The sequence below is a fragment of the Paracoccidioides brasiliensis genome (assembly GCF_000150735.1).
Source record: "Paracoccidioides brasiliensis Pb18 unplaced genomic scaffold supercont2.11, whole genome shotgun sequence".
NCBI classification, from domain to species: Eukaryota; Fungi; Ascomycota; class Eurotiomycetes; order Onygenales; family Ajellomycetaceae; genus Paracoccidioides; species Paracoccidioides brasiliensis.
Genome location: NW_011371368.1, coordinates 592,602 through 609,306, shown reverse-complemented (window position 1 = coordinate 609,306; position 16,705 = coordinate 592,602). Strand labels below are relative to the sequence as shown.

The following is a 16,705-nucleotide window of genomic DNA, read 5'->3' as shown; positions in this document are numbered from 1 at the left end:
TGGGGTCCGTGAGAAGCGCATGTGCCAACAAGGTTTGCTAGCGGCACCGCGCTCTGCTCTGACTGGCTACCGCTATCGTTCACATGCAAACCCTAACCTTAATCCATGGCGCTGATTCGCAGCCGCGCCGGTCACATGTCATCGGCGCTGCGTCTCAACTCCTTCCAGGGCTCGTATTGTGTGCACTTTTGCTTGTTCTGCCATTGTCCCAATGCCGATCCCGTCTCTCATTCCCACTCCATTCCCCCTATTGCTTCCACGGCAGCAACTGGCTCCCTCCACTTGTTAGTTCACGTTAGTTCGTGTTTCTGCGTCTGCTTTCTGTACGCTTCTTTGCCCTGCCGAGACTTGTCCCCGTTGCTCTAAATGTTCGAACGGTGGCAGAGCTCCCCTCTATCAGCTGAGTATATCACTGCTCCACTGCTCCACTGCTCCACTGCTCCACTGCTCCGTGAAGCTAGCAAAAGCACCCCCTTTGGTCCATTGATATCATCATACCACCATGCTCAGTTGAGGTAGAAGAATCAGTGCTCCTCTGCATTCTTATTTCAATGTGAGAAGCTTAGTGCGGCCTGAATCGATTCGCAGTTCGACACAAGCCGTTGATTCTAATAAGTAAGGCTCGGCATCAGACCAACACTGGTCCACATTCTTTAGCCTGACGGGCACATCCCCAAGTCCATTTTAGGGGCCATTCACGTGTCAAGTTTGCTGGGATCCCGTATCTGGAATTTCGGCCCTATCATGGGGGAATCTTTGCAGCCTCACCACGATCGTCAGTCTAGTTTGACATCGCAGACTCAACAGGATCTGCCTCTACCTGAGACTTGGCCTGTATCCAAACCGCCTACGTATGCTGTTAATAACACCGCTCATTCTCCTTCTACTACATCTTCGAGGTCAAGTTCGACCACAACGACGACTTTGAGAACACCTGTCAGAATGGCGCCATCTGGCGCAATCCCTTCCAAGATCGATATGGATAACGAGGATCGTAGCAAGCGGGCTACCAGCGTACTCTCAATGGATGATATTGAGGCTGCACAGGCGTTGGAAGGCCTGCGATCAGGTTGGTTTTGCATGATCAATTTGTATATATATTTGGAAAGTCGACATTTCTGACGCGCGTTTGGGTTGGATTTTTGATTAGATTTTGGTAATTCCCCTGGGTCATCTCGCAGCGGCAACCCATCATCTCCTCCCGCAGGGTCTTCGTCTTGCCAACAGCAACCCCCTGAGCCATTGCTATCCCTTCTCACCTCATCCCATCCCCTGCTATCCTCTGCCATCAACGGCTCCGTCTCCGTGTATACCTCTTCTAAATCTTACTCTCCAAGGTTCAAATATGGTGCTGAATTTCTGGAGCGAAATATCGGGTCTCCAGTGGTTAAAAAAGTGGGCTCCGTCGGAAAAAAGACCGGCGTAGAAGGGGGAATTCGTTGGGCGCTCCAGAGACGTCGAACGGGCGACAGGACGATCGACTCAGAGACTCCGGACAAGCGTCGGAAAATTAGCAACGCAAACGCTAACGCTGATATGATTGACGTTGAAAAAGGGATGGCTGAATTAAACCCTTCCCAGACGAGAAGACCATCCGTTGCTGACTCTCTCCCGCCATATGATACTTTTTCATCGCCCAATTATGAAGAGTCGATTGAGTTAGACAGGAAATCTGGAAATAACCAATCGTCTACATGGCAAAGCCGATTGGTAATCTCCACCTCCGGCCTGGGCGTCGCGATGAGCGAAGAGTCCCTACGCAGCTTGACCTATTGTCTAAGCTGGCTCCGCTGGGCCAACGGTCGACTAGGCAATTCAATCGTGTCCTTGAAAAGGGTTCTGGAAGAATACGATGCTTCCAAGAAGGAGCAGTTGTCGTCAATCGACACAGTCAATGCGGAGATGAAGTCCCGAAATTCCACTCGCCTTTCAGAACAGGTCCAACAGGTTAAAGGAGATATACTATGTACACTCAAACAGGTCATAGACGTCGTCTCCAAATATGCCGGCGGTGCACTGCCGGAAAACGCCCGACATCTCGTCCGAAGGCATCTCACATCGCTCCCCCAGCGGTTTCGCGTAGCTTCAACTATAACCCTGCGGGCAGACGGCTTCAGTGCTGAGGGAGACATGACCACCAGCGCACAGCGTGTCCTTGTCCTAGCTGAAGAAGGATTGGACATGATGGCTCAAGTCAGCGGCGTGGTCAACAATACACTGGTCAGCGCTGAGAGCTGGTGTGAGAAGTTACGGAGGGGTCCCAAGCCTTCTAGAAACCAACTGGCATCGTCGGATCAACGACCAATGATGGAATTCGATAGTAAACCACCGGTATCTGGTTCTGAGACGCCGACAGATGTTGAAGTGACGAGGGCCACGGAGAAATCATAATTTTTTTTTTGTTGTAGCCGATACTGGGACGCGCAATAACTATTCCAACCAAACTCCCTATCAACAACTCGACTAATTCGGAAATTACTTTGTAATTTTCATGATTTCCATTCGTCATCCTTGTGTGAATTACTTTAGCCTATCCAACCTATTCGGATGGTCCGATATCTCGACCGACTTGAGTTCACGGTGATCTCTTCGGTAGAAGCAGTGATTTCTGTGTGTTTTGCGACGAATTATTCTAGCTCAAACACTATTTTAACTTGACATTCTTCCTTGCGTTTAACTTTTGGCTCAGCGCTATCCTTTCCTTCTACCTCTATTATATTTACCCATCTTTCCTCTTTGCCATTTCATATCTGTTGTTCTGATATCTTGGATGATTCGGTATCTCAGTTTGGCAGTTTCTATATGACCTTTTTGCAGTGATCTACTGAACCTCTGAGGACAAAACACATTCGTTTGAATTTGAATCATTGCTTTTCTCACCGCCTCTTGCCATATACTGCTGTCTTCTCGTTTTGCCCTGACGCCTAACTTCTTTTCTTTTTGCTTAAACAGGTTCTTGTTACCAGTTCTAGCAAAACTCCCCGTCTATTCCCTGAGGGTGTCATTCTTTTGATACCCTGTCCACTTATCACTTTACCTCGTTAAACTACAACCTCTGTGTGTAAAACCTTTTATCTCGTCCTCTTTTTTTTTTTTTGGATTTCCTTGGTTGATTGATGGAAAAGAAGGATAAAAGAAAATTGAAATTTCACATTTCAAGGTTTTGAAAATGTGAATGTACTTACTAACTACCCTACCTATTATCTTTGATTTATATGATTTTCACTGACAGCTTCATTGGAGATCTTGTCGCTTCGAGCTGCTCCCGGGGGGTCATTCGATGACCATTCAGCTATTCATTTGTGTCTAATCCAATCGAATATGAGTCGAATCATGTCAATGCTTTATTATGTGAACTTTGTGCCTGTGCCCAACTTTGCCAGTAGCTAGACGTTCTGTCCTCGGCAAAGGCAAATTCACATGCGAGCGAGAAAGTCGCTATGCTGAGATTGATAGAATCAAAACAATCTAAATCAATGTAGCGATGCCCAGATCGCCACTTTTCTTATCGCCTCGAGTTGCCCTTTGTTCTGCGTTTCCGCGTCAAGTTCAAGTGGGTGCGGTAGGGTAAGATCTCATGAGACGATAGCAAATGCTAGGTCAAAGACAATGGAAAATATTACCAGGGCATGAAGCTGCTTTGAATATTGTACCAGATGTGAAATCCTTTTTTAACTGCATCAAACAACTATATTTTCTTAAATAGTTGTCTTGTGTTCAGAAACTTCAATTCTTTGATATTTATTAACCAACTCTATTTCAAGTCCATTTTTCTCATAGCCTACTTAAGTTATATCTTCTTCTACAGTCGAAACGTCAGTTACTTTGTCTGACACGCAACTTTCAAAGACAGGATGTAGAAAAGCAGTGACATACTACTCAGACATCTTGAAAAGATAGACTACAATAATTTACTCTTGAAAGTGGGTTTTAGGATTTCTCTTAAATTCACTCTTGTCTGTCAACATGGACGAAGTCAGTCATCAGTACTCTTCAAGTGTGCAACACATCTCACAAATCATGACAATGAAGAAACGTAATTTACCTTCAACTTTTGCTCCTTCTTCTGGATTTTATACAACTTCTTCCATCTTCAATTCTAAGTTTTCAAAAATATTCATGCATCATCAGAACAAACCTACAGCTGTTAAACCACTGAAACGGAGCACAGATTCTTTGATCCTTTCAAGATCATGTTCTCTTCGATAATGAAAAACAGGCTTGATCCTTCACAGGCACCCGAACTGCTTTTATCTGTCAATCAGTCAATATCAGATACAAGCGACCACAGGGCAACCCAAACCGCCCTTCCATCGTCTATTCTCCTTTCAAATCTGATCCCGGCAATCCTCCTCCTGATATACGCCCTCTACATCCTCCATCGGATCCTGCAATTTTGGAATATTATCGAAATCAAACGGCCATTCGGAAAACTGGGCTCAAAGCTCTTAAATATAAAGGGGGCGTGGACGGGAAGAAGCCGGAGGAAAGACGGATATGTTCATATCAACACTCGCTGTAGCCCTGACGGTGGTCGCGGCTGTGATGATGACAGGGGCAAATGCGGTGACGAAAGTCATGAGGAGATTGAACTGGGAGGCCAGCAGATGGAGGGCCCAGGGAATGGAAATGGCATGGACATTTTAACCTCAGACCCAGCCACTACTTCTGATCTTCTTTCGGCCCATGAATGTGAATCTTCTGCCACACAACATACACGCCTAGATTCCTCGAACGACCCACGACGAGAATCCTCCCCATACGGTCAGGCCCTTTTCCCCAAAGAGCAGCAAATGGACGAAGTCGGCATTTCTAAATATTTCGATCCGGAGAAGTTGATGTTTCGCGATGGAGTGCGTGGTTCTTGGAGTGAGAGGGGCTGTGTTGGAGAGGGTGAAAATGGGGAAGAGGAGTATGGAAGTTTAAGTTTGAGGGTGCATAGGACTGTTGATTGGGCGGTTGACAAGGCCATCTGTTGGCTGGAAGGGTGACTCTGGTAAGAGCTTGATTAAGTATCCATGGAAATGAGGATAGGGGCACATACAAAAGAGTATGCTTTGGCTTCACACTCTCTATTCATTCAGGTAGAAAAACAATTTGAAAAAAAAAGTGAGAAATGTGAAAAGACCTTTTATTCCCTGTTAAATTGTACGAGTGCATGAGAGAAAATGGACTTCTCCAAGATCCCTAATTATAAATTCTGCCTATCTATTTCGATAGCCTTGAACTGGAATGATCAATTCCCATTCTCAAATAGGAATGGGGGGCAAGACAATGCAAACGATACTTCCTACGTTGCAATTTTCTCTCCTTTTTTTTCCTTTTTTATGTATGTAAAAAACTAACAGAAAAGAATAGAAACCAGAAACCGGAAACTGAACATGGCCATAGCCATGATCAGGGCAAGGTATATCCACCATCAACAATGATATCAGCTCCAGTTGTGTAGCTAGAGGCATCAGAGGCAAGATACAGATATGTACCAGCAAGCTCATGAGGCTCCCCCTCGCGACCCATGGGAATCTTGCTTCTCCAGATATCCTTGGTGGAAGAAGGGATGAAGTTGGAGATTTCCGTAGCCATGTAACCGGGAGAGACAGAATTGGCACGGGCAAATTGCACCCATTCGACAGCGAGGGATTTGCCTAGAAAAGAACAGGGAAAGAGGTAAAGGATGCGGTTAGATATGCAGTTTCTTCTAAAACAAGCCACAGGTGCACATGAACAGGACAAGTGGGGATGTATATGTAGGAAAACTTACAAAGGTGAACAACAGCCGCCTTTGCCGCGTTATATGCTGCCTGCAACTGAGGGAAATTGACAATATGTCCACTCATAGACGCGGTGGCGATGAAACTTCCGTACGAAAAATTCTCCAATTTCTTGCCATTGATGTCGGTACCCTCTTCCTTTTGACGCTTCCAGTGCACAGCCGCGGCGCGGGCGCTGTAGAACACCCCGTCGATATCTGTCGTGACTACTTTACGGTAGTGGTCCAGATGACCCTCTGTCATGGGGCCTTGGGTCCAGGGGATACCAGAGTTGGCAACGAAAATATCGAGACGTCCGTTAAATTCTTTGACAATGCTGTCCACGGCGTCAGAGACAACCTGTGGGTCCGTGACATTGACTTGATAAGCTCTGCCTGCGAGGGAGCCAGTTAGTTTTCATGAAAATTTTACGCTTTCCGGTGGTACAAGGAGTTCAATTGAGCAGGATGAGGTGAAGGAAGTGTGATAGCAAATAAATACAGGTAGGTTCAGATACATAATACCCACATTTAACGCCATACTTGTTCTCGATCTCCGCTGCCCGCTCAATGGCCGCTTTGTTGCGGTTGAACCAGATGGCGACGTTGGCACCGGCTTCTGCCAAAGCATGGGCGACAGCCAGACCGATACCTGCACCTGCACCGGTTACGATGGCTGTTTTCCCTTTCAATGAGAAGAGCGCTAGAATGCCCGAGCTGGCGGAAGGCGGGGAAGTGTTATCGATGCGGAACTTGCCGTCGACAATTGGGCCGGACATATTCGAGAATATACGAGGCAGGAGTTGGGTATTTGGGTACTAAATGGGGTGTAAAGCTAGTAATTCTCCCTTTTTTACTCCGTTGGCAGGGTATTTGAATGGCTGTAGAAGCGGAACCGATGGGTGGAGATGGTAGGGCAACGAACAAGAGGTGCAGTTGTCTTCGTGGAGAGAACCGGAGGGGAGAGCAGTGATGTAAGAGTGGAAGGGAATGAAGAACGGGAGATCGGAATGGATAGTGGAGTGGAAAGGAGAACGGGGATATCGGAATGGATAGTGGAAGGGAGAGGAGAACGGGGATATCGGAATGGATAGTGTAAGGGAGAGGAGAACGGGGATATCGGAATAGATACATGGAACAGGTTAACTCTAAAATAAACTCTTAAAAGGGTTGGTCCGTAGAGTTTAACTTCTCGTCGAACCAACCCCAGAGAACGCGCCTCTACATTTCTCCAACAATGCCCATTGATGCATGACCTTTAGGCTCTTGAACTCCTCATCCCTGGGCTATATGTCCCGTTCACGAGAGAGGCGCAAAAATCTGCCGCATGTCCATGACGTCATAATCGGACGCTTCTAGTGGAGCGCCAGAAGAAGGGAACATGCATTTATCGTATTTTCCCGGCGATGGGCAATGTATAACCATACATCCCGGTGTGCTGTTTCTTAATGTGTTAAATCAGTGTGCCCTATATTTGATGAGCAATTACTTACTTATCGCGAAACTTTCCTCTATGTATAAATCTCTTCCCTGTCGGCCTGTCCAACCGGCCCCGGCGATTTCAACTCGCCCGAACTGTGCTGCCTGGATGATCCCGTAATCAAAAAATAATAATAATAATAACTAACCCCAACCCTGGTTAATCTAGATTTTGAATGAAATAAAATCGGACCTTTCAAACAAGATCATTAAAAGCCATCGAAAAGATTTCCCAGGTTGAGGTGATGGGCTTTCACGTCCACTTTGCTGTGCGCAAACACCGGATGTCTGACAGACTCTGTGGAGAGAGCATTTTAGTTTTATGGATTTGATCGCCCCATGACTAGAGATAAGAGGGAAAAGAAGAAGAGGTTAATGTACATGTAGTTGTCCGGCCATGGAGGCCTGTTACAATCGGCATGTAGATAAAATTGGGTCTTCAGAGGTGATACCGCGAAACTCTTAACTGTAACTCTGCCACGGATTGGCAGGAAATGTGATTAGATCAAAGAGGGAATTTATCCAGCGAAGTCCACGGAGTAACTACATTGAATGTCCCCAGATCAGGAGTCAACCAGACGTTGTTATTGATCAGGAGAATTCGTATCGTGAGCAGAGGGTGAGTGATAGACGAGACGACTGCGTGGCTGACTAAGCACATGTGGGAAGGCATGCGGCTTCAGTGAAGTGGTAGACTAACCAGTTAGTTAGTTAACTACATGACAACAAGGTTAACAAATCGCCAGGAGTCGAATTATACTTGGAAGGGCGAGAACAATCCTATAGGGATCACCCTAGCAGTTGGGTACTGTTGGAGCCTAGGGCTTCCTATTACGAACTGGCGCCCCGCACGCAGCACAAAGCCCCAAGTAGAGAGCTGCCAATACAACCACTCAGACGTCCAACAGCTACGGGAACCCCACCCCCCCTCTTCCCGCCCACTCCCAACTGGACTCTGCCGCCCAAAATCTGCTGCAGGTTAGTTACCTGATTAGGGGGAGGAAAGGATGCAATGGATTACAAAGTATAATACGCAGATACTCACCCATCGATGTATTGCCAATTCGACTTATCCTGGACTGCAAAAAACCATTTAATTTCTGCCAATCCTGACTTCTCTGAGAGGCTTCATTATAGTGGACTCGACGTGAAGAAGCTCTTGTCCCACCCTTCTTAACAAGTCAGCTTTTGAAAAATATGATAATGAATTTTAATATAATGCAAAAATGTCTGATTAAGAACTTTTCATTCATAATAAAATCAAATAATACTATGCTATTTATTTACATGTTTTAATTTTTATTATTTTAATAAATTTATATTAAATAGAATATTACTTAGATTAATTTATATAAAACTTTATTAACTATAATATATTTAGTTTTTAATTTTAATTTAATAGTAAAATTTAAATATTATAAAAATTAAAAAGTATTAATTAATATAATATAATATAAATTTAATTTATATTAAAATTTTACTTTAATTTAATATAAATTATAATAAATAATTATAAATAAAAATTAAATATATTTTATAAAAATTTTAAATTTTAAATATATATATTTAGTTTAATAATTTTTAATTACTTTAAAATATATAAAAATTTATTAAAATTTATTAATTTTATTTTTATAAATAAATTCTATTAAAATTATATAAAATTATATAAATAATAATAAAATATATTTATTGCAAAGAAAAAAATGTAAAAATATAAAGATTTAATATTAAATTTAACATCAAGAAGATGCAATTGAAGAAAAATTTTAGAATCTTATTTCTCTATTTGCAGAGTCTGTTGAACATCTCATTATTTAGCTCTTAGTGCTTTTGTCTGTAGAGACTAGATCTCATGTATGAGTACTGTAAAAGTGCAGCAATTTCAATATGCTCAGAAATATAAGAACAAAATACTCTAATTCTAGTCTCATATATTTCAATTTAATTAATGGTTGTTGAGAGTAGATATTTAAAGTTTTCATCTATAACATGCTTTCTTATTCCTTATTCCGGAGGCGGTGAGGTGGCTTGCTCAGTGGGGAATTTCATTAAGTTATTGTGAAATTTGATTAAAGGTAACTAATTGGCGCTGGCCACTCAGTGTATGTTTATTATCTTTAGCTACCCCACCTTGACATTAACGTTGTTTCTTCTCTTCTTCAACCTCATCCCAACAAAGGTCACTGTATATCTCCAATAATACCTTCCATTAGTTACTGCTATAAGAGCTTACGTGGGGGAGCACGTGGTGTTTCAATGGAACTGAATATCTTTAGACCTCTGGACGGAGCCTACATAGCTGACGTTATGTGCCTTTCAGCCCTGCAAGACCTGAGATACAGTTTAGCCTTTGATATATTTTCATATATTTGCATTCAGGCAATAAAATGGGTAATTTCCTGAGTTCTGAAGTTGCTTCAACTCTTTGATGAAATAACAAGCTATATTCATCATGCCATAAACCCTCTTATTTCAGATTCTTCATTTGTTGTTAACTATGAATTGACATAGCGTCTGAAGTTCTCATATAAAAGTCCTGATATTGGCAATGCTGCAATATCATATGTTTCTCCTCTTTTATATCGTCTCCTAAAGACTTTTGGAACACACAGTCACATTGTACGACTGCTTCTTGTTACTTCAAGACAGGGATATTGTTAGACTAGTTCTGTTATGATAAGAGCTGCCATTGAGCACGCTCAGTGCCATGACAACCCGTTGCCAGACAGAAAAGATCTCTGTAAAGAGCAACGAACCATTCATTACTTTTCTCATTGCATGATTCTTTCTTTCCTGCTACACTGTTCTTCCAGACTTCGTACCTATTTGGTGCTATTCTTTTACTACCACCCCACGCTTGTCTTCGTGCTCCAGAAGCTTTTTACGCATGGCAGCCGACTGACAGCAAACTTTAAAAGAAAGAAAAATGGCTTTGAGTGACGTTGTTGTGATTTCCGTGACTTGTGCTGTCACCTTTTTTCTGTCTGTCTTGCTGATAACCGTCCTGTGCCTCCGCTTTCGACAACAGAAGAATATACATCATTCCACCAATGGGCGCAGCCGCGATTTATACCCTCAGTCTCGCGGAAGGTTTCAATCTTCAATAGCTTTCCCATACACTGGCACGAGGCAATGGTCTGCAATTAGCTCTATGGAAAACATTCCCCGGCAAGGCTCCATTGGTATTCCAGAGCCACCTACCCGTCTTTCAACAGAGAGAAGGTTTTTGCGTACATCGGTTTCATCCACGCGTAATTCCCGTCGCCTGCAGAAGAAACGTAGTAGAGATATACCTCTCGAATCTTTCGTATCTTCTCCCGCCTACGAAAGCTCCTCAGATATTGCCAACATTGATTCCTTCCCCCATGATGCCGCGGAGCTTCGAGCTGACAGCACGCCAAAGTCAAGACAGCAAACCCAGCAGCCCCAGCAGAATGACAACAAAGCTGAGGATGTGGGAGGCCGCATCACTTCGTGGCCACAGACTACTAGAAAGGGATCATACTATGATATTACTGCAACTATGCGAGGCGGGCCAATTGCTAAAGCTGCATTAGCGAAAAGACTGTCTGAAAGTATCCTGCAACAGATTCCTGGTTCTCCTCCAAAGCAGCCTGTTCCTCCTTTGCCGTCTCTCTGGCCGCCTGGAGTACCTCAACTGACTAGACATGATTCGATGCTCCTTTCAAACAAAAGCCTGGATACTGCGGGTAGCTCAATCCTTGATGATGTCGCTAGTGAGACTGGTTTCGTTGATTTGGAGGCCGCCAGATTACTCCTTCCAAGGACACATGAGCGGTATGGTTCAGCCTATGTTTGGGACTTATCAAGCTCTAGTAGAGGCGGGTCGGTATCCCGGATCTCAAAAGCGCCATCCCCGCGTCGATATAGCTCGACATCTGCCAGCTCACACAAGCACGGAGAAGAGCGTCTATCCCCTCGACGAAGTGTATCGATGCATTATCCGTCGTATGTCCCAACTGGACCATGGATTCAGAGTAGCATCCATGGCGAAATCAAGCAACCTCCGTGTATATATGACACAAATGAGAATAAATATTCCCGAGTTGGTGGTGAAGTTAAGCCAGGCCACGGACTAGCGAGTTCTAGCATACTGAAGCCTGTGACGGAGAACAGAAAGAATCGGGGAGGTCGCCCACAAAGTTCAGCTGGCAGTGAAAGTCCGACTAAACGATCTCGTGGTGCCGATTCCCCAACCCTATCAATCTCCACGAAGACGACTATCAATAGTCGCAAGAAGGGACATAAACGAGAGAATAGCGGTAGGGTATCCATTAGTCACCCTGGCCCGGCTCCACTGTCGCCAACGTTTGAAGAGTCAGAGGAGATTTCACGCCAAGCTACCCCTCAAGCAACAGCGTCTGTCACAGTCCCTGAGGAGAAGGCATCTTCAAAACTGCCATCTGCTGCTGCGGATTCTCAGAATCCTTTCGACAATGACGAGCACAATCTGGCCGACGACGAAGCTGATACTACACCTATCTCTGCCCAATGTAACCCGACTACAGAGGAAGGTGTATCAAAAGCTTCTCCGACTCCTATTGACGAAAAGCCCATTATTCCGCGTCGTTCTTCGCTGCGTCGCAACTCAACTAGCACAAGATCTCAATTCCTGGCTCAGTACCAGCCCACCCGCTCGGCTTCAATAACGCCCACTTCTACTACTACTTCTTCTAGGAAGGGCCAGCGCCACCCCACAAACACAATGGCGGACTCACTGACAAACACACCGATATGTACAACACCACGGAGTGTTTCTGGCTCCTCGAGTCTGAAAAGTTACAGTAACATCGTTAGCGGGAGCAATGAGCAAAAAAGCAAAGAAGACAGCAATTATCCAATGAGAAATGCTTTTGCTCTTCTTACAGCCTCTCCACAACAGACGGACTCAGAGATGGAAGAGTCGTGGATAAGAAAGCCAAGACCACTGCCCATCCTACCTCTACCCTTGATGAGGGAACATGTGTCTTCCCGTCCTCCAAAATTCCGCGCAGCACTCGCAACGATACAATCTATTTCCAATATCGCGATACAATGTGAATCTGATGAGAAATCTGCCGGTGCAGGTGAGAATTTCAATAATGTAATATATGGCATTGATAGCGGCAAGGATGAATCCGGTAGTGGATCAACCACACCAACAGCCACTCCTTCAAGGAACAACCAACGGGCAAGCGAAGAGCCAACAGCTGATCCTATGGAAGAGAAGGGAATGGAGACGCCTTCGGAGAAACTTGGGTGGTGTTCGGAATCTTTGGCTTCAACGCCGTTGAAAGCGGGCATGGTAATAGGGGCGGAACAGATGGTCTCATCTCTTGTGAGGACTCCTGGGAGCATATATGACCAATTTGGGTTTTTAAAGGAATGATGGTATCAATGTTGATGCTCCAGACAAAGGGGGGCATGAGATAAGCCTGCGACACGAGGATGGGGGTTGAGTTAACAGTTTTAGTTGTTTGAATCTCACTTGGTATTGCCTCTTTAGAGTGTTTGGGTTTTCGTCTTCCGTTTTCCGTTTGGGAATTTACGAAATGCTGGTTTGGTGCTATCTCCTCCCCGTTTGCTCTCCTTTCTTTCTGACGTTTCACCTCGAAAATTTAGGTTGATCTTTAATGAGTGGCCTGGATGCTGGTTGTTTTCGCATACCCCTGCATGTATCGTTTATTTGGTCTAGCTATATTGGACGTGTACGAGTATTATCTTGTCCTTATGAATGTTTTCTTTTCACATTGGTATTGACAGTGTCTAATTTAATGTGTGTTAGGATTTGTTTAGTTCTGTAGGATTTCTTCCCACGTGGGTTTTTTGTCATTATTGTTCATTTCACTGGTTGTTTGCTTGGTATATAGGTGGACCAAGCTGCCGAAGCCTATAATCTCGATGCCTTTTTTGCCGGCTGTCATATCTTAATGTTTAACAACCCTGGGGGATTGGGTCTGTATGGGATCTATATATGTATCTTATAAAAGCTAGCAGTTGAAATAATCTTAGTTTTCTAAAGACTTGCCCATCTCTCTTCATTTTAACTATTCATTCTTCTAGTCATGACATCTTTTTCTTACTTTTTAAGTAAAAGTCGGAAAAGCATCGTTACATTTGGGAATATGAAGTATGAACGTGGCAAGCAAGCTCAATAAAAATATAGAAAAAGAAAGAAAGAAAAAAGAAAAACTAACTTTTTGGGCCATAAAATCAGTCCGTCCTCCTCCACTTCGTCTCCTCTCCGCCTGGACCAGTGTCAGCACCGGCACCATCTGGATCCTCTTCGCCGCCTTCCTCACGAGGCCTAACGGTTCCCGCCCCAGGCCCCAAAGATGGCACACCCTCGCCCTTCCAATTCCCCTCTTCATCAAAATACTCATGCGCATTCTCCGCCGTAATCCAACCCCCGCTCCCGGGCATTGCTGGTGGCAACCCACCTGCATTATTACCAGGAGTGATCAACCCGTTTTGAAAAAGAACACTGTCATTCAGTTGCTCGTTCTGGGTACCATGATCGCCTTCTTCATCGCCATCACCATCTTCATGAGGCGAGGTTGGGTCTGGGTGCAAGTTTGAACAGGCTGAGATGGCAGCAAAAAGTTCTTGGGTTGGGGTTTGGTTGGGCATTTCTTCATCGCCCGTGAGTAGCTCGTCCTGTTGTTGTTCTTGTTCTTCTTGGGGCTGTGGTTGTGATTGTGGAGGTGGAAGTGGAGGCACAATTGTTAGGCATGTGCTGTCTTCTTCTATATCTTCGTCTTCTTGGCTGTCGTTGCTGTCTGATGCAAGTTGCATGTATACACCCTGCACCGTATTTTCGTCTCCTGGGGAGGATGAGTCTGTGTTTGGGGAGGTGAAGCCCGGAATACAAAGGCGCTGGATTGCGTGGAGGGAAATTGAAGGATATGGGATTGCGACACCAACTTTCCTAGGCTGGGAATAGAGGAGAAGACGCCTGTCTGTATTGTTAGGGACCGCCAACTGTCATAGATGTGGTCTTGAAAAGAAAATGTGCATTTTCATTTCCATGATATAAACAGCAATGAATAGTTCTTGGAATAATAAAATGAACATGCATACTCAGATGATACCCAGACATCAATATCCTCTAGCACAATCTCTGTATCCTCCTCCGAACTGGCGCAGGTGTGAGCGGGGGTGGAAGTTTCGTCGCCGGCGGATGGAGCTCCATTTGTAGCTTCAGTTCCTGTCGCATGAGATCGCAAACCTCTCAATGCCGCGGACTTGTTCAATTCTCTTTCTAGGATTACAATCTTGCATCGTTCGCTCAGATGGTGCAGGATGGGAGGCCCTGAATAGAAGGATGCTGGGGTATGCGACTGGTGCTCAGAGAGCGGGATGAAGGAGGACGGCTCTGGGGGGTTGTGAAGGACTTCCATTGGAAATACGGACAATCTCTAGTTCAATTAATGAGAAATGAAACTGCGATAGAGCTTTTTGGCGCTTTAGCAGCATTTGTACGGTTGGGGTATCTTGTTGTTTGGAGGTGGAAGTTCGGGGCGGACATCGATTTTGGCGGAATGGGCGGTGACTAAGCAGCGCTTCCACCAACATCAACATTGCCCAACGTCAACGAAACCTCTATCCAAGCAGTGCGATATACCTCGCTGCATAAACTGGATATTAACTGGATATTTTGCAGTGCGATTACTGGACACAGCTGCGGAAAACATATTACTGTTCAATACTTGCTGTCCGTGTCAAATTTCTGGCCCGATTCCTTGGGCTACCCTCAGGAGTTTATCCTGCGCAATTGATATAACGTTTTCCGGGAGTTATTAGATCAATATTATTGCTATCCTAGCAGCTATCATGATGTGTATATACATACGCCTGAGAGAAAGCGGCAAGCGGTGAGATACAGCAGGAAAAAGAACAAAAATTACAAGGGCCAGATGTAACCCTTACTTTTCTCTTGTTTATCTTTTATTTATTAACGGGAGTCTCCCGATCAATCCCTCTATGGGCTTGCCGGTTAGGATCTTTTTTAAAGTGTTCTCCGTCAACATCAATGCTTCGGGAAGAATCTCTCCTCCAGCCACCATTATTCTTGCTATCAAAGGCACAAGGGTTACCGCGTTCGTTTGTATGGCTGGCCGTCGCCATCCCTCGATATATGGCAACCGTTCTTGCTCTATTTCTTGGTTAGAATTGTCACGAGCCGCGCTGATGCACACATGTAGCATATAAATCAAGTCCCAAAACTTTCTTACCGAAGAATATCCTGATCCAATCTACAGGAGGATTTCCGTTAATCGGGTGCCCAAATACACTCAGGTACTGCGCAGTTTCAGTATAGCTAATGACCATGTCTTTCGCATTGAAAGTGAAGTCGGGATTTCGTTTGCGTTCCGTTTTGATTCGATTAAGTCTGGCTTTGGCAGCAGCCTTGAAGCTTACGGTTTCGTCGTCCTCGAAGTAATCAAGTACGCTCTGCCAAATCGTCTCGTTAAAACTAATATTGTCCCCAAAAAATATATCGGCTCTAGATAAACTCGCATCGTGTTCCGCAAACAAATCGTGGTTGCCGAGATCATCGAGGTCGAAATAAAGCTGAAGAGGGTTTTTTGCGCCTATCATCCCTCCAGTTCCAGCAACTAGAGTGAGATCGAACCCAACGTTTAGTGCTTCCAGTATGCCTTTGAGTAATACTGGATACGTCATTCTCCTGCCATTCCGGGGCAGTAATCCATGGTTCGCGAGGCTGTTCAAGGCAGGACAAGGCCCACGGACTGTAACAGTGTCAGAATTCCATGATGTTCAAAGGCATTTAGATACATAACTTACTGTCCTCGGCCCCTGGAGGGTGCCATTGAGTATAATCTACCTCTCCAGATACAAGACCAAGACACCCAACAAACACCACACCCACAATGACCGCATTTGAAAATCTCATTTGCTATGTATGTATGCCCTCTTGTTGGTTGAGATTGGAAGTGAAACTAAGGGAGAGAAGCAAACTGGACAGGGCAAGAACTCATGAATTGTATAGTATTTAGTTCAAAACTTAATCACGATAACACATTACTTATTGCTGTTATTTTTTGGAAGTTATATAGTGATGGCGATTATCAGCGTTATCGCTGTTGACTGGCTCCTGAAGGGCTTCGAGCTGGTAAGGGAAAGGTTTCGACAGAATGGCGACTGACTGCTCGTATGGAGACGAATCTCCACACGCCACTATATTTGCTTTTTCATCCCCCTCACCCCTATCACACCACCCGTGGCAATTTCGGGCATGCTCATAACCCATCCGAAATCTGGAGATTCATCATCTGGATAATAATTAAGTGGGATGGGGCAAGTACTCCCTTGAAGGCACCAACCGTGATTTCTCTTGGACCCCGAAAGCAGGGGAAATGCGATATAGAAAACCTCCATACAGTGTCATAACATGGCTTTCGAGCATTGACGGTGATAACCACCTTCTCGTTGACCACTTCTCTCCATTGG

The 16,705-nt window shown here is 44.7% G+C and overlaps 6 protein-coding genes across 6 annotated transcripts; 3 read left to right on the top strand and 3 right to left on the bottom strand.

Annotated features, from left to right (window-relative positions):
• Positions 1 to 744: 744 nt before the first annotated feature.
• Positions 745 to 2,391, top strand: PADG_07437 (uncharacterized protein; the record flags this gene model as incomplete). Its single annotated transcript, XM_010764434.1, has 2 exons — positions 745 to 1,069; positions 1,151 to 2,391. 2 exons carry the CDS (start codon positions 745 to 747, stop codon positions 2,389 to 2,391), a joined length of 1,566 nt encoding a protein of 521 aa, XP_010762736.1.
• A 1,817-nt stretch (positions 2,392 to 4,208) lies between these two features.
• Positions 4,209 to 4,991, top strand: PADG_07436 (uncharacterized protein; the record flags this gene model as incomplete). The annotated part of the gene is made up of 1 exon (XM_010764548.1): positions 4,209 to 4,991. The coding sequence occupies one exon, from the start codon at positions 4,209 to 4,211 to the stop codon at positions 4,989 to 4,991; it is 783 nt and encodes a 260-aa protein (XP_010762850.1).
• A 406-nt stretch (positions 4,992 to 5,397) lies between these two features.
• PADG_07435 (uncharacterized protein) lies at positions 5,398 to 6,528 on the bottom strand (the record flags this gene model as incomplete). The annotated part of the gene is made up of 3 exons (XM_010764547.1): positions 5,398 to 5,645; positions 5,762 to 6,145; positions 6,279 to 6,528. 3 exons carry the CDS (start codon positions 6,526 to 6,528, stop codon positions 5,398 to 5,400), a joined length of 882 nt encoding a protein of 293 aa, XP_010762849.1.
• A 3,629-nt stretch (positions 6,529 to 10,157) lies between these two features.
• PADG_07433 (uncharacterized protein) lies at positions 10,158 to 12,620 on the top strand (the record flags this gene model as incomplete). The annotated part of the gene is made up of 1 exon (XM_010764546.1): positions 10,158 to 12,620. One exon carries the CDS (start codon positions 10,158 to 10,160, stop codon positions 12,618 to 12,620), a length of 2,463 nt encoding a protein of 820 aa, XP_010762848.1.
• Positions 12,621 to 13,444: 824 nt separating this feature from the next.
• On the bottom strand, positions 13,445 to 14,631 carry PADG_07432 (uncharacterized protein; the record flags this gene model as incomplete). The annotated part of the gene is made up of 2 exons (XM_010764433.1): positions 13,445 to 14,186; positions 14,312 to 14,631. The coding sequence occupies 2 exons, from the start codon at positions 14,629 to 14,631 to the stop codon at positions 13,445 to 13,447; spliced, it is 1,062 nt and encodes a 353-aa protein (XP_010762735.1).
• A 572-nt stretch (positions 14,632 to 15,203) lies between these two features.
• Positions 15,204 to 16,148, bottom strand: PADG_07431 (uncharacterized protein; the record flags this gene model as incomplete). Its single annotated transcript, XM_010764545.1, has 4 exons — positions 15,204 to 15,212; positions 15,328 to 15,386; positions 15,466 to 15,984; positions 16,040 to 16,148. 4 exons carry the CDS (start codon positions 16,146 to 16,148, stop codon positions 15,204 to 15,206), a joined length of 696 nt encoding a protein of 231 aa, XP_010762847.1.
• Between the last annotated feature and the right edge of the window lie 557 nt (positions 16,149 to 16,705).